Source organism: Eschrichtius robustus, chromosome 12 (genome assembly GCF_028021215.1).
Source record: "Eschrichtius robustus isolate mEscRob2 chromosome 12, mEscRob2.pri, whole genome shotgun sequence".
NCBI classification, from domain to species: domain Eukaryota; kingdom Metazoa; phylum Chordata; class Mammalia; order Artiodactyla; family Eschrichtiidae; genus Eschrichtius; species Eschrichtius robustus.
In genome coordinates, this window is record NC_090835.1 from 81884461 (window position 1) to 81912095 (window position 27635).

The 27635-nt window shown below is 37.9% G+C and overlaps 1 protein-coding gene across 1 annotated transcript in view; it reads left to right on the forward strand.

Annotated features, from left to right (window-relative positions):
- The window catches only part of TFAP2D (transcription factor AP-2 delta), a 53760-nt gene extending 29428 nt beyond the window's left edge, over positions 1-24332 (forward strand). The window contains exons 6-8 of the mRNA XM_068558797.1: positions 2222-2363; positions 8873-8986; positions 24113-24332. Of these exons, the coding sequence (XP_068414898.1) occupies positions 2222-2363; positions 8873-8986; positions 24113-24332 (476 nt within the window). The remainder of the gene's footprint in view (positions 1-2221; positions 2364-8872; positions 8987-24112) is intronic.
- The last annotated feature ends 3303 nt before the right edge of the window (positions 24333-27635 follow it).

Here is a 27635-nt window from a genome sequence, read left to right on the forward strand (position 1 = left end):
GCGAGGGCTTTCTTTAGTTGCGGCAAGCGGGAGCCACTCTTCATCGCGGTGCGCGGGCCTCTCACTATCGCGGCCTCTCTTGTTGCGGAGCACAGGCTTCAGACGCGCAGGCTCAGTAGTTGTGGCTCATGGGCCTAGTTGCTCCGCGGCATGTGGGATCTTCCCAGACCAGGGCTCGAACCCGTGTCCCCTGCATTGGCAGGCAGATTCTCAACCACTGCACCACCAGGGAAGCCCTCGAGTCTAATTTTAATGTGTGATTAATATTTGTACACACTGAAACTTCAAATCAGGGTATTAACTAATATCTGCATAGTCACAGTGGAGATTTCCATAGCCTAAATGTGCCTTCCTGTCAAACAAACAAGGGTGAGAACCCCACCAGTTCCTATTAGCTCTGTGGGCATAAATCACATAAATAAACGATCATTAAAGAGCCCTTAGTCTTGTTCCGTCTTCTCCTTAATACGTATAAGGGAAACATTATGAGATAGAAGCTTTTAGGGAAAAAGAAAAACTCACAAACAAATATTGAACGTCATTATTTACATTTTTTACAACTAAAAATCCTAGGGGAAAAACATATATCCAAGAAAAATTTAAGGGAAAAACACTTTTAGGATTATATTTTTTCAGCTCTGTACTGTCCTAAAATGTTTTCCTGTTTTCCATTGTTGGTAATTTTTTGGTCGTTTTTATAAATATGAGTTTCCCAATCTGAAAGATTAATATTTCTTTTTTTTTAGAGAAAAAATAGTATCTTTACTAAGGAATGTTTCATTGATATTAACTAGCCTATTGTGTATACCTATAAACTTTTCCTCCTTTTCTATAGTAACATTAATCATTTTTACTTCTTACTAATATTAATTCATCGACTACTTTGTTATTCTATGAATATAAAGCAGGATCAAATCAATTACTTTGGACAGTCACCAAACAAGTGTCATGAGGTTTGGTCATCAAACCTGACTACTTTTTAATTTCTTCATGGCAAAATTTGATTGACTATGTAGCTGTTGGATCACCTCTCCATGAGTACCACCTTCTCCTCTTTTGAACTTGTGTCAAACATTTTATCTCTAACATTTATTTGATACTTGTAATACAATAGCTTGTATTATATATAATATCAATATAATGTCAATGAACATGTGCAGACTATAGATAATGCTTATGTAGATGCAATATAACTTACAAAGTGCTACTAAGGTGTTTCTGGATTTGTTGTTGTGACTACTATCATTGTTATGATTGTCATCTTCCTAGAAACAGGGACAATCTTTGGTGCCCTTTTATATCCGCCTTTACTCCTCCCTAGCACTTTGCCTTGAATGAAGTAGGTGCTCAATATATATGTAGTGAGAGCTTGCTTTTTTAAAGTTTTAATGGTCAAGTAAGTATTGGCTTGACTGAGCTTTAAAAATATGGTTGTTTTCCAAACTGGAGTCCATGGCCAAATCTTACCTTGCCAGTAAGTCATTTTTACCCCATTTCTTTCATATTTTGTGAAAGAACAAAAGTTATTTATCATCATACTGTACTTAAGAAGCACTGTAGTTTTTATAAGGTACTGAAGAAGTACTATACATAGTACTAAAAGGTACTGAGGCTCACCATAAAGCCTGATAACGCTAGTACTATAATTAGGCAGTATAATCTCTTTAGCAACATAATGTTATGAAATTGATATAATTCAATTATTTCCCTTTCCAAAGTGTTCCAACTTCTTTGAAAAATTATGTGGACCTTTTGCCAGTGTTTTGATAGGTCTTGTGGAAAAGATATCTGAATATTTCGGATACATTGAGAACAGGTTGTAGGTTGGGCAGCAACAAAATGACATGCCCGTAGAGCTTTTCCCCCAAGGCATTAATGTGTAAGATCTCAGATGTCCAGCTGGTCTAATGGTCAGAGCCTCCAGGGGAATCAAAACTCCTAGACTGTGCTTCAGATTTTCCCCCTCAATTTCCCACATACCCCTGCCGGGTAAGGAGCTTCTGTTTCTCCATGTTTCTTAACCCCACCCCACCCCCAAAGCTCCTTTCCCTTGGATTATTTAGAATGAATAGGAAAAATGATCCACATGACCACAACCAGGAATGAGGCCTGAGGAAAGAGAAGGTGTTCCTCTTGTTGAATTTGGACATTAGTGAGAAACTGACTTTAATTGTCTGCCAACGAAATTAGTGAGAAACTGACTTTTATTGTCTGCCAACAGGGGAGGCGTTACACTTGGCTCGAGATTTTGGCTACACTTGTGAAACAGAGTTTCCAGCCAAAGCAGTAGGAGAACATCTTGCCAGACAACATATGGAACAGAAAGAACAGACAGCAAGAAAAAAGATGATCCTAGCGACCAAGTAAGCAGAATGGGGAAGACTCTGTGTGCGTTCATCCTGTTTTGTTTTTTTTTTTTTCATTTTCTTTGAATGAGGGAAACAGTCTAGAAAGCACCTGGTCTCTAAGGGGGGTCTCACACACCAGCAGCTAGATGTATTAAACAAGGACTTCCCCAACATTGCACCCATAGCAAGATTTGCAAACTGTATAGTGATGGAGCTACCATTGACACTGACAAAAGTTTTTAGAAAACCTCTTCAGAATAGTAGGAATGCCTAACATGTTTAGGAGATGTAGATTCCAGGCAAATATGCTGGTTGGTTGCTATGCAATTCGGTCTAAGCCACTCACTGTGCCTTAATAAATGAGGAGAAAGATCTTAAAACACTATAAGTGCTCAGAGAATGTGAAAAATTGAGGACCCAGATGCATGAGAGGTAACAGAGAGACCTCTGGGATCAAGGATTGGCTTCAGTGCCCCCATTTTTTCTTGTATATAATTAAGCAAATAATCCCTGTACTGCCCCAGCCCCTGTAGTGATAGTGTCGAAAAGAAAAGATAGAATGTGTGAGAAAGCTTCTGAAAATTGTAAAAAGTTCAATTAAAATGTGAATTAAAATAATGAGGGAAATGATGTGGAAAAGGGGAAGCTTTCATAAGATAACTTCAAACTCCCTCAAACTTGAAAGTTCTTTGATAATTAATGAAAGAACTACCATTTACTGTGTGAAAACCCAGCAGAACCTTAAGTACTACTCAAATCACATTCAAATTTTTAGAAGAGGACTTCCCTGGCGGTCCAGTGCATGTTGGGACTCCATGCTTCCACTGCAGGGGTTGAGGGTTCGATCCCTGGTCGGGGAACTAAGATCCTGCATGCTGCACTGCATGGACAAAAAAAAAAAAAAAAAAATTAGATGAAAATCTTTCAAGTGGTAGCTAATTCTTGCTCTCTTCTCTTTACTAAAACAAGTTATTGCTACAGATAAACCATGAATAATCTTATTTAATTTCCTAACTCTATATTCAGATTTTAGAACTAATAGTCCCAGGTGGTTAAATTATCATTTATAAGTTAGTTTCTTATTTGGGGAAAACTTTTAAAGAGAAAGTATGTGGTAGATAGTGTTAGAAACATTGCTTCTTAGAAACTGATTTTTTAAATGACTTTATGATATGTTGGCTAAAATGTAAATGTCTCAGAATGCACAAAACCAAAAATAAATATTTCTCCTTCTACTACATATAAAGTAACATAGATCTTCTTACAAATTTAAGGTTTTGTATGGGATACCTACCACCCAACAGGCTTGCCCAAGAAACGTAAAGTCCCTTATTTGGGGTTTGTGCTGCTTGTGGCTGTCACTATTTGGCTTTCAGATATATTTATTCATTGCTCTTCTGAGAGTACTAGATAATTCTCTCATCTTGCCCCAAAGAGAAGGGAAATGAAAGGTGGTGGCAAAAGAAGAGAAAAGACAAAACAAGGAGATAAAGGGGAAAGGAATAGCAGAAAGATTGAAGTAAGACCAAGAGTTAGAGAAAGAACATTGTAAGGGATATAACACTTGGATTTTAAATTTTGAGAGGAGCTTTGTGCTAGGGAAGCTGCTGAACACTTGCTAGTGGAAAGACCTAAACCTAGATTTTTTGTGCAGTTTATCTCCCCGGGGTGGGGGGGTGGGGGGGTGGTGGTCTTCACTTCTACTTTGCTTCTACTTTTTCCCTCTTCCAAACAGTTTTTGACCCAGAGGGGTCTTCATCCGCTTATTTCAGTTTTTCCAGAAGGAACTGAAAGTACATATAGTTCATTAGTTTGTATCCTTAATGTAATCTCAGGAGACTATAACAAGTTGTTACAGATCAGGAGAAATATACAGTGCTAGAAGTTAGGTAGTATCTCCTACGTTTTCCCAAAGCATATCATTCTAGCTGGTAGGATTCTACAAATTTCCCAACATGCATACCCATGTGATATCTCTGAATGATACTATTATCCCCAAATACGAATTATCCAAGAGAAAACACCTTCATGTTTTCTACCTCAAAATTACTCGGTTGTGGTTTTATCATGCATTTTCTAAGACTTTCACCCCCTGATCCAGAGAAATCCTTCTTGTCTTCCTTCCTCCAGGTTTTCGAACTGTTCACTCCCACCACCCACAACAAGGCCACCATTAAATTTCCAAACATAAGTTCCCATTTTCTTGGGAATTCCCATCACTCTAAGTGTTCAGGAGTCAGTGCATTCAAACTGATGTTGAGATTTTGTTTTCACAGAAGTAAATGTTAGAAGAACTTGGGAGAAGTAAGAGAAGTACTTTCATGTTTGTCAAAGTTGTATGGAGACATCTATTTTATAGTAGTGGATTCAACTAGGGAGTAGTATTTCCCTTTTACATGGGATCTAAGTAATGTATATTATTTTAGGTGATATTTTGAACTTTGATTTCATAAAATATTTCAAGAACATGTAATTCTCTTTGATCCCTTTGCCCATAGCTGGACGTTTGCAGACCATTAAATGTCAAGCAAGAATTGAATTCACTAATTCCAATTACCTTATTTTATGTAAGAGTAAATAGGCTATAAACATCTAGAAATTAGGAGACGGACTAAATGTTTTGTTTTTGTGGTTATTTATATCCATTCCATCTTCTTATTAGATCATGTGAAACAAGAATTGAAGAATCGGAGACTATGCAGTCATAGCAAACATACTCAATACAAGTAGTCATCAATATAAGTAGATAAATTAAGGGGTGTGTGGGAATAAATGTCTTTCTGCAACATATTAATGGATCCAACATGTGTTCTGAGTAGTTTCTAAATTTTCCAATGGTAAAGCATTGGCTATTTTCGATTAAAATGCTCAGTGTTGAAATTAAGTAATCTACATGGATATTCGTTACATTCTGATCAGTTCACCTTTGTTCACAAGACTGTGACAATTGTATCAAAAATATATACAAAATTCAAAATTCTTTAGATGAGAGATCCAATTGCTGGTCCGCATCGGCACAATGGCTTACATATTTCTTTTTTACCTCTATGAATAACAGATTCTGTTGTATTTAATTATATTGCCGAGTATACAATTGTAAGAAAGGCTCATTGATGAAGTGCCGTTACCCTCCTAATTCCTCTTTATTGCCAGTGCTTTGTTGATTAACCAAATATTTTCGTGTAATTAGATAATTATTTAAGGGGAGGAATAGAAACTGAGTTAGACAGTTTTTGAAATCTAAAAATGTACTGGACAAAACATTTATTTGATTTATGAAAAACACATTTAAACCTCTTCATTGAATTTAGCACTAAATATGATTAACACTTGATCTGCATTAGGGTAAAGCAGAATAGTTAGCAAGTTTTAATTTTTACCATAACATTAATAGTCAAAAGGAGAAACAGAACTTTAAATTCAGACATCAGCTAAAAAATTATATCCTTAAGGACAATGACGTAAGTGATAAAGTTAGAATTTATGATTCATCGAAGATCATCTTGTGTTACATAATTCATAATGTGACATTCTGTTTGGAGAAATAAGAGTATTTCTTACTATAGCTTCATAAATAAAAATTTAAATAAGAATGAAACTAAGCATGAAAATAATAACTCTGTAACTGTCATAATGTGGTGATGATAATTGCCTAAAGGAAATCTACAAAATTGTCATCTGTTTTTAAGTCTGGAGGCTGTCCGAAGTCAGTGAGTTAAGCAGAAGAATCAAATATCAAGGTTGAAAATTCTGAAACTTCTCCTGATACAGCTTCATGTGTGGAGTAGTTGAATTGCTTAGCATAAGTTAAATTTTTCCACACTTGCCTTTTCCTCATTTCTTCCTCAACTTTAAGTTTATTGTAACTAGCTCTGTTGTTTAAACAGTAAAGAAGTTGATTTGCCAACTTATAAATTAGTTTATTCAATTATCTGAGAAATTCTCATATCATAACACACGAACTAAAGCAATGTTTTAACCTCCATTTAAAATTTTAATACATTTTAATCTGATGGAAAATTAAGAGACCAGTCTTTAAACAACTCTAATATTCCTTTGTAATAATGCATCATACTGATGACCTACCACGTAGTAATTCACATTGCTAGTCTGAAAAATGATAGCAAGAGTCTGTATTTTAAAATTTAGTAAGACATTTTCTAAAAACAAAGATAACAATATATCTAACTTTATTAAATAACATAAAGCGCAACAGATAACGATGCCCCACCAAATGTCATCATTTGATGCCAACAAATAACATCAACATTTAATAAGTTGCTACTCATTAATTAGAAATAGGCAATACACCTGAAAGTCAGCCAACTGAGTCTAACTCAGAACAGAAAAAGTGAGAAGTTCAGATCAAATATTCTCAGTGGAAGTACACGCATGCACTGTTAAAACATGCGTTTAGGGCTTCCCTGGTGGTGCAGTGGTTGAGAGTCCGCCTGCCAATGCAGGGGACACGGGTTCGAGCCCTGGTCTGGGAGGATCCCACATGCCGCGGAGCAACTAGGCCCGTGAGCCACAATTACTGAGCCTGCGCGTCTGGAGCCCGTGCTCCGCAACAAGAGAGGCCGCGATAGTGAGAGGCCCGCGCACCGCGATGAAGAGTGGCCCCCGCTTGCCACAACTAGAGAAAGCCCTCGCACAGAAACGAAGACCCAACACAGCCAAAAATAAATAAATAAATAAATTTATTTTAAAAAAAACAAAAAACATGCGTTTAGATGCTACATCTGGGACTCAACCAAACATTAGCAGGGGGGTATGGAGGATCCTGTTTGATTTAGAGCAGGTAAAGACTTATCTGTTTATTTGTTTGTTGTTTGGCTTTTCCTTTCCCTATGACCCTCTTTTACTTTCACCTGTGTTCAAAATGAGTAAGGCAAATTCTGTGAAATGACAATATTTGAACACTGGCATTAAAACTGAGACTAATTGCTTGTAAAAAAAGAAAGAAGTCTCAATATCTCCAGAAGAATTCGATAAATATGGGGTGCCTTATAATAAACAAGGCTCCTCTGATTTTAACTCAATGGTATATTATTTGGGCTTCAAGACATTTTGTCACTTTGTAGTAGTTTTTTGCTTAATGACACAAATGCTTTGGAGAGGACTTAGTGGCTGGGCCCATGGAGTGACTTTCACTTGGAATAATTTGACCCTTCTGTACTTGATTTTGGCTCCATAGGTAATTATAGTCAGGGCTACATTATTAACATTTTGTGACTGCCCATTGTAAATCCAGACAAAAAAACTAATCACTATCGTATTATGCCTTGAATATGGAGTGGTTTCACTTAGTTGATGGATTCTTTTGAGCAATTCCTCGGCAGTCTTTTACTTCACTCTTCAGCTTCTGCATTAATCTAGTGTTTTGTTGTTAAAAACACACACACACACACACACACAGTTCCTTCATATGTTTCCTTCTTCAGAATTATATCTTTTGGACTATGTATCACAAGGGCTTTACTGTTATCCAACAATCATGGTAATATGGTAATTAAAACTGAAACCAATGATCAGAAATCATAATCATTTAAATTAAGAAAAGCAGCAGAAAAATGCCCTTGCTGATACTTTTTTGCAAGAAACTATCTTACATGGAGCATAATGTAATCATTTTTGTGAGACAAAATGAGGCTAGTAGACTAAATTTGGGTGATTGTCTACTTCAAATATTAAAAATACAAATTTAGTCCACAAGAGTCTGAATTATAATGAAATATTGGGGAAAGGCATTTCCCAAAGTCTACTTCAATCATGGCTCTGAAATAAGCCTATAGCTTGATTTAAACTTGTTTACAGACATGATACCCCACCCCCAGCATCACATTTTAATTTTTTTAAAGGAATTATTAATTGTGATCCTGTTGTATAGATTTTTCCCTTATACTGAGGTTAATCTGTGAATATTCGCCTTAAAAATGAACATGGGTTTTGTCAATATTCACGGACTCTTACTCACTTGAAAGGTTTCATGATCATCTTGAGAGCATGACCAACTTGAGAGCATAGTTGCTATTGTAACTCATTGTAACCTCATCTGTACGTTGTAGATGGAACTTCAGAGGTTGCTTTATTGTTTGTTTGTTTGTTTTAAATTATTATTTATTTATTTTTGGCTGTGTTGGGTCTTCGTTTCTGTGCGAGGGCTTTCTCTAGTTGCGGCAAGCAGGGGCCACTCTTCATCGCGGTGCGTGGGCCTCTCACTATCGCGGCCTCTCTTATTGCGGAGCACAGGCTCCAGACGCGCAGGCTCAGTAACTGTGGCTCAAGGGCCTAGTTGCTCCACGGCATGTGGGATCTTCCCAGACCAGGCTCGAACCCGTGTCCCCTGCATTGGCAGGCAGACTCTCAACCACTGCGCCACCAGGGAAGCCCCCAGAGGTTGCTTTATGATATTTATCTAGTCCTCTTTTAAAAGAGAAAACAAGCCTTTGGAAAAATATCATGGGATGAAATTAAAGCCCCGTTTCAAGAGTTCAACTTTAATTTTGAATCTTTTTTTTTAGACAGATTTGTAAAGAATTTCAAGACCTCTTGAGCCAAGATAGATCACCGCTGGGATCCTCCAGACCCACTCCAATTCTAGACCTTGACATCCAGAGACACTTAACACATTTCAGGTAAGACTGGTTTTTCAGTTTGTTCAGACTCTCTTTTAAATTGTTAAAACCGTCTTTATTAACCCAGACATGTTTGTAGTCCTATCACAGTTCCATTTAGAGATAAAACATATATTTATATTGTGACTGCCTGAATTTTTTGAAATTCCAAGCACCTAAGATCAAATTGTAAAAATAACTAAAGCATGAAGCACTTTGAATCAGAAAATGTATAAACCTGGCTTCATAGTGGAATTTCCCTTAGAGCTTTTTAAAAGTCTTGAGGCCAAAAAAAAAAAAAAGCCAAAAAAAGAAGACACAAGGGAATTCCCTGGCTGTCCAGTGGTTAGGACTCTGTGCTTTCACTGCCGAGGGCACAGGTTCGATCCCTGGTTGGGGAACTAAGATCCTGCAAGCTGCATGGCGTTGCCAGAAACAAAAAATCTTGAGGCCTGAAGTACACTTTTAAAGATCTGATTCAATAGTTCAAGTCTAGGATTGGACTCAGGCATCTGTATAATTTACAAAATCTGAAGTTGATTCTGATAATTAGACAGCTTTAAGAACCACAGTCCTAGGATATTCCTAGACTATTAGCTTCTTTTCCCTTGGAAGAAAACCATTTCTAATTCATTTTTAAAGTGACATTGAGAATGATGTAAAGTTCTGTCTTATACTCTAACGAATTAAAGAGGTTCTACATCTATTATCCTGCTAATAATCTGGGTAACAATGTGTTAGCATGGAAGGTGTGTCTTTCATAATTTCCTACTGACGGTGGTAACTTTAATTTGATAGAAGCGTCAGCTCAAGAGAAAAATGTGTTAGAAGGAAACATATCACATCTGACGTTGAAAACAGTCCATTAGCAGAGTCTGATTTTCCACTGTTTTTGCTGAGTGCTGGCTGGGAAAGAAGTAAGGAGAGAGTGTGACTGGATAAGTATAGAGACGACTCTAATTAGTAGCATCAACTTGTGCTACTATTTTATTTCGTCAGAATCTCCTTCCCAGTTCATACCACTTGAATTCCATCTTCCAGGGTGGCTGATTTGGTACCTGGAGAACCGTGGCTTACTTTCAGCAGATTGAATATGTCTAGGTAGAGCTAGGGAATGATCTGGCCTCGTAAAGCCCAGACAACTACTTCCAGTTTTCTGTGGTAGCTGACATATCAGGGTGCTCTGGGAAACTGTGGGGAGAGTAGTGACCCTTCTCGTGATTGACTCACAGCCTGGAAAGCTGCTTGTTTCTATGAAAATGACAGGAGGCAGGTTTATCCGTTATTTATAATTTACTGAGTACCATCCAAAGTGTATATCACTTTAGAGAACAGAGCAGACACCACGGCATGTCCTGGAAAGGGGAAGACAATTGATTGAAATCTGCGGAAGTCCCCACAGACACAGTTCCCCGGAATGGTGATGGCAATTAGACCAAGGTGGCGTGGGGCTTCATGGACAGAACAGACTTAGCTCAGATGAAACCAGAGCCCTAATTTCCTGAAATGTTAGGAATTCCCTTCTTTGAGATCTCAAGAAATCTTAATAACTTTGCCCTTCTTTGTGTCTTATGTTCTCATAATATCCTTGAGTCTAAAGTCAAGCAAAAGCACGTTGAACAACATAAATAAGGGGAGGAAGCTAGACTATTTTTAATGCTCAGTTCAGAGAAAACAACCTGTTGGAAAATTGAGGATGTTTTCTGTCTCAACACCCACCTTGGGAGCCTGATATTTTACTGTTTCTTGTATTTTACTGTGCTAATGGCAGGTGGTGCAAAGATGGCTAAAGGATTGTCCCATCTTTAAGTACTTCCGAAGTGGAAGACAGTTACATACAAAGACTTAAAATATAACACAGAGAGTTTATAAGAGTGTTAAGTAGAGTGCAGGTAATTACCTGGGATAATTGGGAAAGGATTTCCTCCTTTTTTTTTTTTAACTGTAAATATTTTTTTATTGAAGTATAGTTGATTTACGATACCGTGTCAGTTTCAGGTGTACAGCACAGTGATTCAGTTTTACATACATATGTATCTTTTTTTTTCAGATTCTTTTCCCTTATAGGTTATTGCAAAATATTGAGTATAGTTTCCTGTGTTATACAGTAGGTCCTTGTAGGATTTCCTCTGTCTATCCACAGTACTTAGCACATAGTATGTGTCCAAAATATATATGTTACTAAATGTAGAATACGATACTAACTCTGTTATGTCTTGGATATATTCTCCTCTGGTTCATTCCCAGGGCCTTGGTGTTCTAATTGGACCATGGGCTGGGGAAGTGAAATGTTCAATGTGCTTAAATTCTTCTATTTGAGTCACAAAGTATACTGACATCACATCTTCTTAGAAATAGACCCTCCTACAACTCCCATAACACTTTGGAAATAAGAAATGCATAGGCTGTCCCAGAGGTCTGTGTTTGCTGGTGATTAAATTTTCATCATTGATTCTCAGTGTTGGAAGGCCCCATAAGTTTCCCACTCTCCTCCAACATTTGGATCTTCCCTCCAATATCCCTGTCAAGTTGTCACCCATCCCAGGCTCGATAACTTCCAATGGTAGGCTGCTCTTTTCGTGCCTCGGCATCCCTTCTATCTCTGACAACTCTATTAGAAATGCCTTCCCTCCGTTGAGGCAAGATCTGTCTCCCTAACGTCCCCCTCCTTGGGGTCCCTGTAGAGTCAGTTTAATCCTGTTTCCCTCCCAGTTTCTAGAGGCAGCGCTCATGTCTCTCTGAATTTTCTCATCCTGGGCGGTTCGTCCCCCTTCTCTTTGTGTTCTACATATGACATGCATTCCAGTCAACTCAACTAGAATCTTCTGAGTGCTATGTGCTTGGCAACACACTGAAGATAGGATGTGTGTCTCTACTTAAATGTGAGCACGTCTTCTCCAAGGAGCCTAAGATGTGTATAGTTTTTGGTTTTTGTTTTTATTTTTTCATTTTCTTGGGATGGGAAAATGGTGGGGAAGGTAATCAGGAGTGGATGATTTTATTAATCTTGTGAAAGCATTTTTAGTGTCAGAAGAGAAATAAAGAAATTTCAATTAAATCTCTAATCCCAAAAGAAAACATCATAAAATAAATTACATGACTAGGCTTAGAGAATTATTGACTCCTTCAGGATGTTCTGCCAGTTCAAGGGGACTTCGAAGACCATTTTATTTAAGAATGTTGGAAATAATAGGCCTGAACTGTGAAGGAAAAAAAATCCTATGTTTTCCAAACTTAAGCTCCTTTATGTAAGGCTGAAATTGAACTTTAAAACTTTAACCTAGACTCCAAAAGTGCACTTACATTCTCAACTGCAAAGAAAAACAAACCTGTAAGTGGTCTTATTCACTACTTAAATAAAAAAGGACAGCCTGTATTTACATAAGAGAAAAAAACCTCTTTCCCTTGAACTAAAACTTTCAATAGAAAAAAATGTAGACTATAAAATAAAACAGGCAACAGTTTTCACTTCCTTAGCAGATAAGTGGAACCATGATGCCCTTCTTGCATGAATCTACATTAAATTACTTACCTTTATTTAACGTTAAGTGGGAAATTAAAGTGTAAATCAGTTGCCAGTATTTATTGTACTTCACAAAGCGCGTGGCCCCAAACCAAATGCTGCAGGAGATATGAACATAAAAACATCTACTGCAGGTCATTTGATGACATTTTAATGGATTTTTAGGTTCAGCACATAGGAGACTAGTAATTCAAACAAGAGAAACCAGAGGCAGCTGTTTCTAATAAAAATTTGCAAACATTGTCCCCTAAAAATTACATGTGAATAATTTGGTAAATTTGTATTTAAATAATTTCTATCTTTGTTGATCTGTGGGTTGGGGGAGAGGCAGTACGAAATCGTGGGAAATACTCAGAATGGATGTCAGGGCGTCTAGCTCAGTCTCCTATCGGTTTCCAGCTGGAAGAGTGGATTTAGAGCAGACATTTACCAGTCTGGCCTCTGCAGGTTCATCTGTAAATTGACAACAGTTAAGCTGGATGATCTTGAAGGCTCCCTCTAAGTTTCTTTATTCCATTCTCCATTTACTGCTCAGTCAATCACTTATGCTGTGTTTCCATGTGATCTCATTTCCTCTCCTTATGTTTTAGCAACTTGTTCATTTAAAAAAGTCAACAGTTGATGGAAACTATATATTTGGTGGCGAGCACACTGTAGTGTATACAGAAGTAGAAATACAATGTGCACATGAAACTTACATAATGGTATAAACCAAGGTTACTTCAATAAAAAAATTTCCCCAGAAGTCAACAGTTAACTAAAATTCATCTAAGAGAGCACGAGTCCTCGGCTTAGCATTTTCCTTCCCCTATTCTACAAAGAAAATATGAATTGTCTGATAGGGAGAAATATAAGGACATGGTTAATTTATCCCCAAAAGCTCTATTTACATATGTAAAAAATAGGGTGGAGATATCCAAAAAAATGTCTTTACCTTCAAAAAATTGACTTGGATGTGATTGACGTTGGTCCCTCCTAATGTGTGTGCAATGATTATACCCTTAGCTTCCTTTGCTAATGAGATGGAGCGATGTAAAATGGAATCACAGGGACTCAATCCCTTTGGGACCTCAGAGTAAGTGGCTGAGAAAAACAGGAGAAATGTGACCTTAGAGGGGTGGATAGGCAATCACGTCTCCCAACCTGGCAGAGGTTCAGGACAGTCATAAATGCACTTCTCCAAAGTGAGTTTCATAGTCCCATGAGCTGAAAGTGTGTCATGGTCAAGTGTTTTTTTGGCTCAAGAAACCCTGACTACCATACTCCTCTAGAGGTACGCCAGTGCAATTGGCATATTATAAGCTCCCAAAACAGTTTTTGAACGGAAGGAATGCTTAGCTTCCTGTCTCCAAAACTTGGTCACAGAAACTGTTTTTTTCTCGGAATACCTATTAACATTCCATGGAACTAAGGTTCTGCAGAAGTTCTTGGGGGAAATGCTGGAAAAGTTCATCTTCCTCTTTTACCCAGGGAAGAGAGCCAACCCGGTATTTAGGTGTCATTTCTTGGCTCTAAGGGAACACGCCTAACTCCCTAGCTACATTTAAACTATTCAGTACTGTTTCTAAAATACTGATGTTTTGGACCCATCCCAAACCAATTAAATCAGGATCTCTGGGGTGGGACCTGCACGTTGGCATTTTTTAAAATAAACTCCCTGGGTGATTCTTGCATGTATCTAGGGTTGAGAACCACCAGCTAAAGAAACCATAGAACACTTGTGGGTGCTGACAATGCCTTGCTAACAAGTGGGTTGCTTCTCACTACCAGAGAACCATATACCTTAATTATGCACCTGAGTTAAAACTCCATTTTAAAAGCCCTGGTGGGGGGCTTCCCTGGTGGTGCAGTGGTTGAGAATCTGCCTGCCAATGCAGGGCACACGGGTTCGAGCCCTGGTCTGGGAAGATCCCACATGCCGCGGAGCAACTAAGCCCGTGAGCCACAACTACTGAGCCTGCGCATCTGGAGCCTGTGCTCCCCAACAAGAGAGGCCACGATAGTGAGAGGCCCGCGCACCGCGATGAAGAGTGGCCCCTGCTCGCCGCAACTAGAGAAAGCCCTCGCACAGAAACGAAGACCCAAAACACAGCGGAAAAAAAAAAAAAGCCCTGGGGGCAAGGGGATAGTATAATTTATGTAGAAAATAAGCACAATCAGTCAGTTTCCTTTTTCTCTGCTTCCTCAACCAGTTTGGCTACAAAGGATAGATGCCATCAAGTTCTGGGTGCATAAGCCCCAGCTGCTTTCCTCAGGCTGAGGTCTCTTCCCATGACCGATATTCAGGAGTTGTGCCACTCCAGAGAGATGAAGGATCTTCCCCTCATGGTTCTGAAAAGAACTAAGGTTTTGCAGAGAAGCCCCACAATCCTTTGCTCGTGTTCTCCAGGGTCTGTCTCCCAGCCTCCTGCCCTCGTGGCTGTTCTCATGAGTGGAAGAAGGCATTTTTCCACCTGCCACCTAAAAGAGTAGTGAGGAGTACAGACTGAGCCTCAGGCTACAGTTGGACCTAAACCTGCAGTCTCTGAATAATCCAGGAGAAAAGGAAAAGGAGGCTTGTCTTCCCTTTAAATCTTGCTGCCTGCATGCCTCCCGGAGGCCGGAAAGCAGAACAGAGGTTGATGACAGTGGCATCTCTATGCTATTCGGAAAATCAAAGATACATGAGACCAAACACCCATTGGAATGATGCAACATAACAAAATAATAGGAACAATAGCCCAAACTATTTCAACCTTTACACACACCAAAAACTTTTCCAGACAGAAAGTTGAAATTTGACCAAAAAAAATCAGCTTTTGCTCTAATTATCTAAATGCTGATGGTAGAGTATTTTCTCTTGATTTTCAGTCTTCTAGCTTGTAGCATAAAAGTATCTACTACTTCCAGCTTTTTGTATCCCAAAAGAAAGCTAGAAGAATCCATCCTTGGTTGTCAGACACAACTGAGTGAGGCGTCCTCAGTGACAAATAAGAATGAGATTTTTATTTTCCTTTTAATCCTGTTAAATCAGTGTTCCCTTAGTAGGTGGAAAGGATGTGTTTGAGCCCAGGCCCAACTCTTTTTTTTTAAATTCAAGTATAGTTGACACAATATTGTATTAGTTTCAGGTGTACAGCACAGTGATTCAGTATTTTTACAGGTTATGCTTTATTAAATGTTATTATAAGATAATGACTGTAATTCCCTGTGCTATACAGTATATCCTTGTTGCTTATCTATTTTATACAAAGTAGTTTTATCTCTTAATCCTATAATCCTAACTTGCCCCTCCCCCCTTCCCTGTACCCTCTGGTAACCACTAGTTTGTTTTCTATATCTGTGAGTCTGTTTCTGTTTTGCTATAGTCATTCGTTTGTATTATTTTTTAGATTCCACATATAAGTGATTTCATACAGTATTTGTCTTTCTCTGTCTGACTTATCTCACTAAGCTTGATATTCTCTAGGTTCATCCACATTGCTGCAAATGGCAGGCTTTAATTTTGTGCATGTGGCTAATACATACCACATCTTCTTTGTCCATTTATCTGTTGATGGGCAGTTGGGTTGCTTCCATATGTCAGCAATTATAAATAACGATGCTATGAACATTGGAGTACATGTATCTTTTTGCATTAGTGCTTTCGTTTTTTTTCTGGATATATACCCAGGAGTGGAATTGCTGGATCGTATTGATAGCTCAATTTTTAGTTTTGTGAGAAACCTCCATAGGGTTTTCCACCAATTTACATTCCCATCAATAGTGTATAAGGGTTTTATTTTCTCCACATCCTCACCAGCATTTGTTATTTGCAGACTTTTTGATGATAACCATTCTGACAGGTGTGAAGTGATGTCTCATTGTTGTTTTGATTTGAATTGCTCTAATAATTAGCAATGTTGAGCATCTTTTCATGTGCCAGGCCCAACTCTTGCCAAGATAGGAAGAATTCAGGGGAAGATTCCATAGGAATTTGCTTTAGGCTATGTTTTAGAAAATTGCCTTAGTGGTTTAATTTAAATTCATTTAGACAAATCAATTAAAGTAATGATAAAACATTTCTGAAGGACAATTAGAGCAATATGGAAACAGCTTTGTACCATGTCTCTAGCGGACAACAAAGCTGGTGAAATGTAAACCATATTTATTTAGATTAAGGAAAGTTAAGCAGCTCTTGTTCCTCTGGTATATGTTCATTCAGAATCCTATATTAACCTATATTCCAAGTAAGCACTGAAGCTTTGGAGAGTCTAAAGATAAATACGTAAGACCTTGTCCACAAGCAAAAAAAATTCATTTAGCCAGAGATCACAGGGAGTTTGTGAAATTTCTATTATATGGAAGCCTCCTGATAACTCCTCATCATTAACGTCAAATAGTTTGTAAGCATAAATACTGTTGGAGTTAAAGATGGGTTGTTAATAACACCTTATTAGCAAAATTACACAGGGAAAAAGGAGAAAGGATTATAATTTATTCTTTTTCAAATAGCAATCTCTTTTCTACCATCCTCTATTTCCTCTTTCATTTCTGTCTCAATTTCTTCATTTTTAATCCCACTGATAGAGAATACATTTTGAACTGTTGCAATATATTTTCCTTTAAAAAGTTAAAATCTATATCTATAGGACGTATTCAGGTTAATAAAAACAGTGTAAGTCAACAGCATGTACATGTGCGCGCACACTCAAACAAACACCGTCTCCCTAGAAAGGGTGGTTCTACCCTGTGGTATCTCTCCAGTTGCTGAGATGTGAACACACTTTAACACTTAGGGGGAAAGTCAAAAGTAGAGCTTCACCTCTGGATCCAGCAAACAGCCAATTTGAAGAGATGGTTTATGTGGAAGAAAGATGCTCTAAAGAATGTTAATTAGGAAGTCTAGCAAAATAGGAGTTTTTAAAACCATGAATAAAATTAAGAAGATGACTGTTAAATATAAGTTACATTTTCTAGAACATCAGGTGCGTAAACTTCAACAGTCTGGATTTTCTCAGCAGGTGTCTGTCAGAACCTTCCTGCTCCTCAGGGTGAAATTAGTAATAGGAAAATTAAATCAATGAGCTGGAATCTGCTTAGACAGAAAGAGAATAGTTCAAGGTAAATGGAGTTCTAAGCCTGACTAGCTATGATCCGAAGCTCACATTTTGATCCTCCCTTTATGGTTTAGACTTACTGATTTGGTGTGCCTTTTCCCTAAGAATTGCTTGAGTCAACTCTCTCCCTCTCTCAATATACTGCAAACAGATATGTTTTCCTTAATCTTTCCTAAGTTTCACATCATTGATTTAGCCCACCAACTAAGCTTTTTACCACATGAAGGTATTTCAGCACTTTGGTTCTGCTAACCAGTGCAGGAATTTTTCTCTCTGTTTTAACACTAGCCATTAAGTTACAAATCCATGACGCTGTCAATCACATTGTCAATTAAGATGTGGAGCAGAGTGGGATTAATGGGAAAGTCTTGCAGCACTCCACTGGAAACTGAGGCACCTTTAGCCCTTGTTAACTCAATTATTTCTGAAGCCATGCAGCACTTCAGCGAGCACTTCTATTTCTTAAAATTAGCCCTTAAATTAGTAATAACCCATTACATGAACAAATTGCAATAATCCCATTCAATGGAATACCTACCAACAATAAAAAGAAATAATCTATTGATAAACACCAAAACATGGATGAATCTCAAAATTATTAGGCAAAGTGAAAACAGACAGTCATAAAAGTCTATAGACTTCATGATTCAATTTATACAACATTCAGGGGAAAAAGTAAAAACTATAGAGATAGAAATTAGAACACTGATTCCCAAGATCTGGGGGTGGGGAAAGTGCATTGACCGAAAAGGATCACGAGAAAATGTTTTGGGTAATGGTGGTCATTACACAACTGTATGGGTTTGTCAAAATTCAATGAACTATATACCTAAAAGGGCTAATATTATCGTATGTAAACTTAAAGTCAGTATACCTGATTTTTTAATATATCCCATTTTAAGAAATTCGTTAAGGACTAATTAAATATAATTTAATAACCTAGAATTTCTAATATCTGTCTCTTTTCTCCTGCTTTAATTATTAAGGCAAGTTACTCTGTTCCATTTCACTACTTCCTCCCCATTTTCCATGATTTTTCAAAGGTTACCTAACCACTCAAGTGTCTCAGAAACACATGCCTATGTTTTCTTTATCCTGAAATAGGAGTTTCCTATACTTGAAAAAAAAGTTGCAGTTCCATTAATACCATTGCCAGTTTTAAAGATTAAACTCTTTGAAAAGAAAGCGCAGTTTCTTAATTACCATTTAATCTTTCACTTGCTAACGTAGCACTCTCTCCCCCAGGCCTGTCTCTGCATTGTTCCTCTTCCTCATTCTTGGAACAGAACTTCAAACTAAATCCTATAGGCCTGGGCAACAGAGTCTCCTGAATGAAACTGAGGAAACTTTAGTCTTTGCTAACTCAATTATTCCATACACGGGAGTCCCACCTCTTCTTCCTCAAGGCTGCTGCCTCCTGGAAGTGATAAACGCCCAGATGCTGGCAGCAAACGATGTCAGGTAGAGTGTAGGTTGACAACAGTAGTGCTCTACCTCAGTCCTGCTTGTTTTAGTTGTTGCTGTTGGCTGGTGGTTTGGTTTTATTTTGTAACAACCCTTCATATTTTTCTTTTTTTAAGATTAGACTCTAACTTTTTTTAAAAATTTAATTTCATTTATTTATATTTTATTTTTGCCTGTGTTGGGTCTTCGTTGCTGCACGTGGGCTTTTCTCTAGTTGCGGCGAGTGGAGGCTGCTCTTTGATGCGGTGTGCCGGCTTCTCACTGCGGTGGCTTCTCTTGTTGTGGATCATGGGCTCCAGGCACGCGGGCTTCAGTAGTTGTCGCACGCAGGCTTCAGCAGTTGTAGCACGCAGGCTCAGTAGTTGTGGCACTTGGGCTCTAAGGCGCGCTGGCTCAGTAGTTGCGGTGCACGGGCTTAGTTGCTCCGTGGCATGTGGGATCTTCCCGGACCAGGGATCAAACCCGTGCCACCCGCATTGGCAGGAGGATTCTTAACCATTGCACCACCAGGGAAGTCCAAGACTCTAACTTTTGATTACCAGTTTATGGTAAGAACTCAAGCCACAGATTGTTGCACATACATATAACATCTTATTTGCCACTTATATTAAAATCTAGGATACTTCAATGATCACTTATGCTCTAAGTGATACGGCTGCATATGGCTCCCACTTTGATGATGAGATCTTGCCCTCACTTATTTTCTTCCCATTGTCTTCTCTGGGCTCTAGTTTTACATTTTTGGTGGGGAATGTCACTCCTTTCTCCTCAGAATTCTATTTAAGTTTTCTCATCACTTTGACAAGTTTCTATCCTTTGGCAGGCAGGGGCACATCTTTTTCAATATCTTAATCAAGGGAACAGGAAACTAATTCCTTTTTCTCCAATATCATCCAAGGAACTTTGAAGGTTGAGTGGTTTTTAGATTGGCTGAAAAAAAAAAAGAGGGAGGACAAAGGTACACAAGCAGGAATGACCATCATAGGTTTGAGGATAGAGAAGAGATAAGCCTTTCAAAAATAAAATAATAGAACATATGATTATAAAGCGTGAAGGAAGGAGAGCTGGAAAATGCAAATACACTAAGAAATCTGATACAACATTTGTATTGTCTACCACTGTTCAGCAAAATGTTTTAATCGTGGCATGAAGATGATACACCTAGAACAATGCTGATTGTCTCTCTAACTTGTCTACTTGAGGACAAACTTTTAGATGAATTTAAATTTAGAAGGACTTCTATATTTTGACAACCTACTTCAAACCATCATGGCTGCTACTTAGCCCATGTAATATTTACTTGTGAAATGCTCTCTGATATTAATCTGATGAAAATAGATGCAAATGCCAAATATAACTTAAAGATTAAATCTGTGGCGAAAAAATAATATTTTCTAAGGGCAAAAAATGACCTTATCAAAGATTTTAGAGATTTGACTACAGTGTGTTACCTTACAGAGAGATGACCTTAGTCTATTTTCTGTCTAGGACTGAAAATCAGCCTCTTCTTTCTGTTTTTCTCATATTTTTCTGTAGACGCTACATTATCCCTTTTCTCCTTTTTGTATGTCACTGTGAATGAGATATATACCTATTTTTCTGGAATGGCTGGGGCTAAAAGAAAAACATGACGTTCCCAGAAATTCTTTTAATCATTCTGTGATTTCACACTTTGTTCTGTGTTGGTCTCATATAATATTAGATTAATTATTTAGATTCATAAACCTTACTGAAAACTGCTAGAACAGAGGCTATACCTTGCATTTAACATCATCCTATGTAGTGTTCCATGCATAATTTTGATGTGCAGGTAATGTGAGATCAAGGACATTAACAACATTTACATAATGTTTTTTATGCTGAATGATAACACTTCGAGTCCTTACTTTTCTTATGTTGACTATTTCACAGTTTTAGACTTATCTGTTGAGATAAGTGGTTTTTCAACATCTATAACTTTCTGTCATGTCCTTGGTTTTAAGAAGTGCGCCATAAGCATTATACCAGTGAATTGAAGCTTAGTGCTAGAAAGAAACTTGCACATGTTTTCATCAGACTGTTGTCGTCTTACAAGGCTACATAATTTCCCACAAATCACACAGTGCCCAAGGTCGAAGGCAGTGTGAAGACTCTGTGCAAGGAGGTCTCAATCCAGGGCAAAGGTGACAGTGCAGTTTACTAAAGACCAAGTACATATTTTAGAAGTAAGGAAGGCCATCAGTCAAGAAGGGATGCCAGCCTGAGAATTTTTCATTATGGCAACCACTCTTCTCAACATGGAAAAGTAAAACATTTATACAGACCCATCTACTTTGTATCTGGCCTTTTAGAACCCTGGTCTTAGACAGGAAAGTGAGTAAGAATGATCTTCCAGGTCTACAAGTCTGCCCATAGAACAAAGTTAAGTTAGAGAAGCTGAGCTAAAACTGCCAACAGAATGTGATTTCTCACGGTGAAGGTGTAAAACGCACCCACAGCCTGACAAGAACATAAATAAGCACAGAGGCAATACGGAATTTCTCAGGCAGATTATTTAACATTTCTGGGTATCAGTTTCTTCACCTGTAAAATGGAAATAATAATACGTACTTCTTAGAGTTGTTGCCAGGATTATGTGAGGGGGTACAGAATAAAGCATTTAGAACTTTATTTTAGAATAAAGCATATGCCAGGGCCTGGCATATGGTCAGGACTCAAATATTGGCTATTAACCTTAATATTTACCCAAGTGGAACTAAATTCTGTACATTCAGCCTAGATGAAAAGGGGAGTCACAACTGAGAGAACATAGCAATAGAGAGGAAAAAAAATTATCTAATGGTACAAGGAGCCCTGAACAGGAATAAAACAAGAGAAAAGAGGCAATAAAGCAAGAGAAAAGAGGCAGTTTGTGGCCAGGGCCAAGCATCTAGACACTAATAGATGGCTTCATTTGGTTCTTTTTTGCGGGTGCCGCCATGATTAGTTCTTCTACCACTTCAGTTAATTCCATTTATGTCCTTCCTCCCTGATTAAGTCCTAAAACATTTGGATTCCCCTCTACTTATATCATTGTAGAAATAGAGCTGAAGTCAGGTTTCTTGCTCAGCAATGCAACATATGCATATGCTTGAACTACGATGATGCCTTATATTACAAACTTTGGTATACATAGTTGGCAAAACATTGACCAGTCTTGTTTTCTAAATAATTGGAGACTGAAATCTTTTTTTCTTTTTAACATATGTTAATTATGACTTAGGCATAGGGCAGGCTTTGTAAAATGTCTGGATGAAAGATGGTGGCAACCTATAAAATATAAAGGACATGCAGAAAAATTTACTCTCACCATGAACATCGCACAGCCAACAATAGCTACCATTTATTGGAGCACTTCCTAAAAGTCTGGCATCATCCTGAGTCTTATGTGTGTATTAACAGAGCAACAACTCCATGTGCTAATTTTATTATTATCACTACTGAGGCATATCAGTAGGCTGCCTGAGATCCTAAATCCCTCATCTGCAATATTTTAAGATCTTGTAAGTTTTGCCCCTAAAGATTACATACCCTAAGAAGGATAACTAGCTAGTTAACAGATTGTGAAGGATGGTACTATCTGATTTTAAAACTGCTAATGGGACTTCCCTGGTGGCACAGTGGTCAAGAATCTGCTTGCCAATGCAGGGGACACGGGTTTGATCCCTGGTCCGGGAAGATCCCACATGCCGTGGAGCAACTAAGCCTGTGCGCCACAACTACTGAGCCCACTCCCCCTAGAACCCAAGTGCCACAACTACTGAAGCCTGCTTGCCTAGAGCCTGTGATCCACAACAAGAGAAACCACCACAATGAGAAGCCCAGGCACCGCAACAAAGAGTAGCCCCCGCTCGCCACAGCTAGAGAAAGCCCACACACAGCAACAAAGACTCAACGCAGCCAAAATAAATAAATACAAATTAATTAATTAATTTTTAAAACTGCTAATATCACAATAACTGTAACAACCTAGGGCTTGTAAGAAATTAATGGCTTCATATATTGAATATACAATACATATGCCATGTTATTTATAGATAGATATAATAATATATGCATGATATATGTCAGTCATGTTTTTCTATATTTTACAAGATATGAGTTATGGGGAGAACCTGGCAGTGTCACTTCAGAAACAATGGACGCAAATGAACCATCTGGGTGGGTTTTGTTCACAGGAAGAGGGAATCTACACTTATGTATTTGTTCAGCTGGAGATGATATTTGTTGTGGTTGGAAGGGCTACCGATGCTGAGGGTGCTACAACCCTCCCTATGCTGGCTCACTAGTTATGATTATTAATGAATTAGTTAGCTGCTGAAACCCCCCAAAAAGAGTGGCTTCCATTAGATAGAATTTTATTTTTCTCTCATTTAGGAGACTGGAGGTGAGTAGGTTCCTGCCATCTTGTTTTGTCCTCAGCTGTACAGCTCCATAGCTATTTTGAGAGGAAATAGAAGGCACACCCTTTCCTTTTAAGCAGGTGGGAATTGCAAACATCACTTCTTCTTGTGGTCTATAGTGGAAGGATTAGTTCCGTGTCTAAACTTAGCGGCAAGGGAAGCTTGGGAATGTTGTCGCCAGCGGGATGGCCTTGTGCCCAGATAAAACTCCATAACCTTGAAGAAGAGAAGAATGAAATTAGAGGAGCAGCTAAACATCAGGCACACTCAGCCAATTTTGATCTCTTCTTGTGTGATGTACGCTTATATAAGCATATGTGCCATTCTTAAAAACGAGATGATTCCCACAATAGAAAGTCGTATTTTCTGGCTTTCTTAACGAGATGAGACTCAGAGTCAAGTCGTGTGTGAAACACTCCGACCTGCTAATAATTAGTGCCTATCAAGTCTATCAGTGACGTTTTCTTCCAGATAGTCCCTGAATTTCTTATGGTTCAGAGCAATACATTGACTTGCGTCTACCTTCCACAATGCTTGGCACCGTTTAGGATCACAATAAATGCCTGTTTAATGGAATGTTCTGGATTAAATGGGGGGATTTGTTGCCCCATGTCATACTGCAAATTGCTCATCTCTTTTTCCTACCGCTTCTCATTTCCAGTTTGATCACTCATGGCTTTGGGACCCCAGCAATATGTGCAGCCCTAAGCACTTTCCAAACAGTCCTCAGTGAAATGCTGAACTACTTGGAAAAGCACACTACTCACAAAAATGGTGGAGCGGCGGATTCTGGCCAAGGACATGGCACCTCGGAGAAAACCCCCCTGCGGAAAACTTCAGAGGCTGCTGTGAAAGAGGGCAAAACAGAAAAGACAGACTAGCTACATCAAACAGAATCTATTTCCAGAGAGTCTTGCTGCTGATATTTTTTCTAATACATATATCATTGAGGGTGATTAATCTTCAGTGGACCAAATCTCTGCCCTCCCCCAACCCTCCATAAAAAACAAAAATGGAAATGAAAAATGAAACAAAAAAGGACAAAACCAAAAAAAAAAAAGACAAAAAAAAAAAAGGAAAAGAGCAGTGTAACTGTGTGATGAAATTGTCACTTTTTAGTTTTATGTTATGATAAACTCCTTTTGTGCACGTACTTTATTGTTCCGAATTATATACATCACAGTCTTTAAGCACTTCTGGACTTTGGAGAGGCAGCACATGCTTTTTCACGTCTAACTGATGCACTTTCTTACCCAACTCTGTAGTTAGGGATCAGAAAGCATGACCAAACTGGACTCCACCACCAGCGCATACAGCGCCAGTCTTTCTTGACTTAATCCCCTATAACAAAACAGTGCCTCTTTCCATTAAATAGACCAATCTGAAAATCAATCCATCAATAAATGCTTTGGGAACTGAAAAGGGCAGTCATGAATCTTTGTCCTGTGAATTGACAGCAATTTAAAAATTTTGGTCACCGCTAGCCCACTTAACTACCAGTGCCTTGGTGGTATTTAAAAATTCCAGAAAACTCTGTCCCCTCTTTGTGTGACTATTCCCACCCCACCCTAGGTCCATGTTTTAAAGAAGAGACTCAGCAGAATATTGAAGAGAAAAGAGATGACCTCTCCTATCCATTCTCCTCACTTCCCCAACCTAACAGTTCAAGGAAACAGACTGCATATAGTGGGTCAGGGCAGGCTGGATATAGGAAAGGGTAGCTTTGCCACTTGGGGTCCTGACGGAAAGCTGTGGTATTGTCTTGCCTGGAAAAGCAAGGGAATAGGAACAGCGATCTTTCCAGGAAGCCCTGCCCCTCAGAGACAGAAGAGGAGCCCAGGGAACTAGTGGAGGCCCCTCAAAGTGTCAGCGGCCAATGATTGTATGGTTAAAATGACAGCCGTTATTCTTTTTCTACTTTTGTGATTCTGCTACCTGCCCGATAGCTGTGTTTTAAACCTTTAGAGGCACAGAAGCATTCAGGTCTGTGTTCAATAAAGAAAACAAAAACAGAATGATCAGAGAAGGCTTTTGCTTTTAAGATGCTTCCTTTTTTCATAGTTTGTTCTTAAGCTTTATTGTCCTGTAGTTAAAATACTGAAAACAAGAGGTTCCTGGCTGCCAAGGCCAAGGGCTAATTGAATGAAAGTTCAGACCATTAAAACCTGAATGTGTCAAGAAACCTGATTGGTACCACATAGTACTAACCTTTCTACTGTTAACAGTTTTCAAAGTTCTAAGCAAATAAAGATGTAGGTCATCGTCTATGAAAAAAATCATTTAAAAAATATGTGGACTCCTGACATTGTTTAGCATGAAAATATTCTCCTCTCGTTAACATATATCAATTACTTTCAGAATGTCTCTGCCACATTATAACCCCATGGGGAATTTTATTTTTTTTAATTGAGAGAAAATTGCTTAAGAGTTTTCATCAAGAGATCACAAAAAATGTTTTTACCTAACAATAATTCTTAACATCATTCGACTTTTATCTTCAATCTTATACAGAAAAGAGGAACATAATCAATGAATATCTAAATTTTCTAGACTAAATTCAGTTAACAAAAGACACTAGTAAGGAATTCTATAATAAAGGGGTTTTATAGTTACACAGTAGAAGAACTTAAAATAAAGAAAATCTAGAAGTAATGAATTGTGACTTCATGAGTTTATCTAGTTCCATTTTTTAAATTTTACCATTATTCATGGCTTTAAATTTTTTTGAAATAAAATAGAATAAAGCTGAGATTCTGCTGCAGTTCCAAATTTCATCACAAAATAAATTGTTTCCATTTACATGAAAATTCTCATACTGTAAAATATACACGTGAAACAAAAATGATGAATATTTCAGTTTAATAAGTAGTAAGAAAGCTATATACACATAATGTGGGCTACTAATATTTCCTTAATGAGATTTCCACGTTGACTTTTATTCCTTTTATTATTAACAATACATATGTATTTAATATGGCATTTTCATATGCATATCTGCTACGTACTTAATGTAGTTATATACCATGTCAAATGTTCACCCATAATCAGAGAAAAAATTAGATCTGGCTTATAGTACCAGCTTACTTCTCAACCCATAGTTGTGACTAGTTGGGGTTCTTAACATCTCAATGGGGTATTATTATTTATTAGCCTTGGAAACAGAAGTATAACTACAGTGCATATTATTTACCAGGATTTTGGGTGTCTTCAGAGCCTTAAATGGACAGCACCCATCATTTAACTTAACCAGCCATTAGGACATAAGTGAATTAATGGACTGGTCATGTTTAGAGTAATTATTTATTATCATATTTAATAGACATTGTTAACATACCTACTTTTGCCTTGTATATAAGGTACTCAACACTTTTTAAATAAATGAGTAAATGAATGTGTGTGTGTTCTTTGTCCAAAATGGGCCAAAGGACTTATTACTTTTGATTTTTTTTTTTTTCTTTGATACCCATTGCTTCAATCTGGCTGGCTTCTTCCATGGTAATTTATGGATAACACATTTTAGTGAATAGGGAAATATTTCCACTCTATCACATTAGTTGCAACTAGATGCATTTAATATAAAACAATAAAAACAACTAGGTGAGTATCAGAATTTCAACAAAAGTAAAGTTATAATTGTTATCAGTATCATAGTTTATAGTTAAGGAAGGTAGGTCACCAAAATCTGATTTTCAGTGTTACAGTCAATAATAAAGCAATGAAAAAGCTTTCCAGATTAACTATCACTGGCCAAGACAATTTGTCCAAACCTCTTATACTTACTCAAAATTAATATACTTAAACTTATGAAAAATTGAGTCAAACTCCTATGAAAAGAAATGTTCGTTTTAAGGCTGTTTCAATAACCAGTTTAAATGCCACTTCTATGGCTATTTCACTAGAGCTATCATTTGACCTAAGTTTGGTGGTTCTCGAAAAATAAAGGAAAACTCTGAATTATTCTGTATTTTCTTCTCTGGAAAGATCAGATTACTGGGAAGATGCCTAGTCTATTCTCCTGCACCCTTCTTTTCCGATGCTTTAAAAACGGGTAATCCTTTCTGGCTTTGCAGTTCCTTTTTCCTTTCCCTTCTTTGAGGGTGTGTTTTTTTCACTGTTCAAGACAGAACATGACCCTCTAGCTTATGAGCATCCTGACCCTAGTGTGACAGTGATAAGAATTTGAC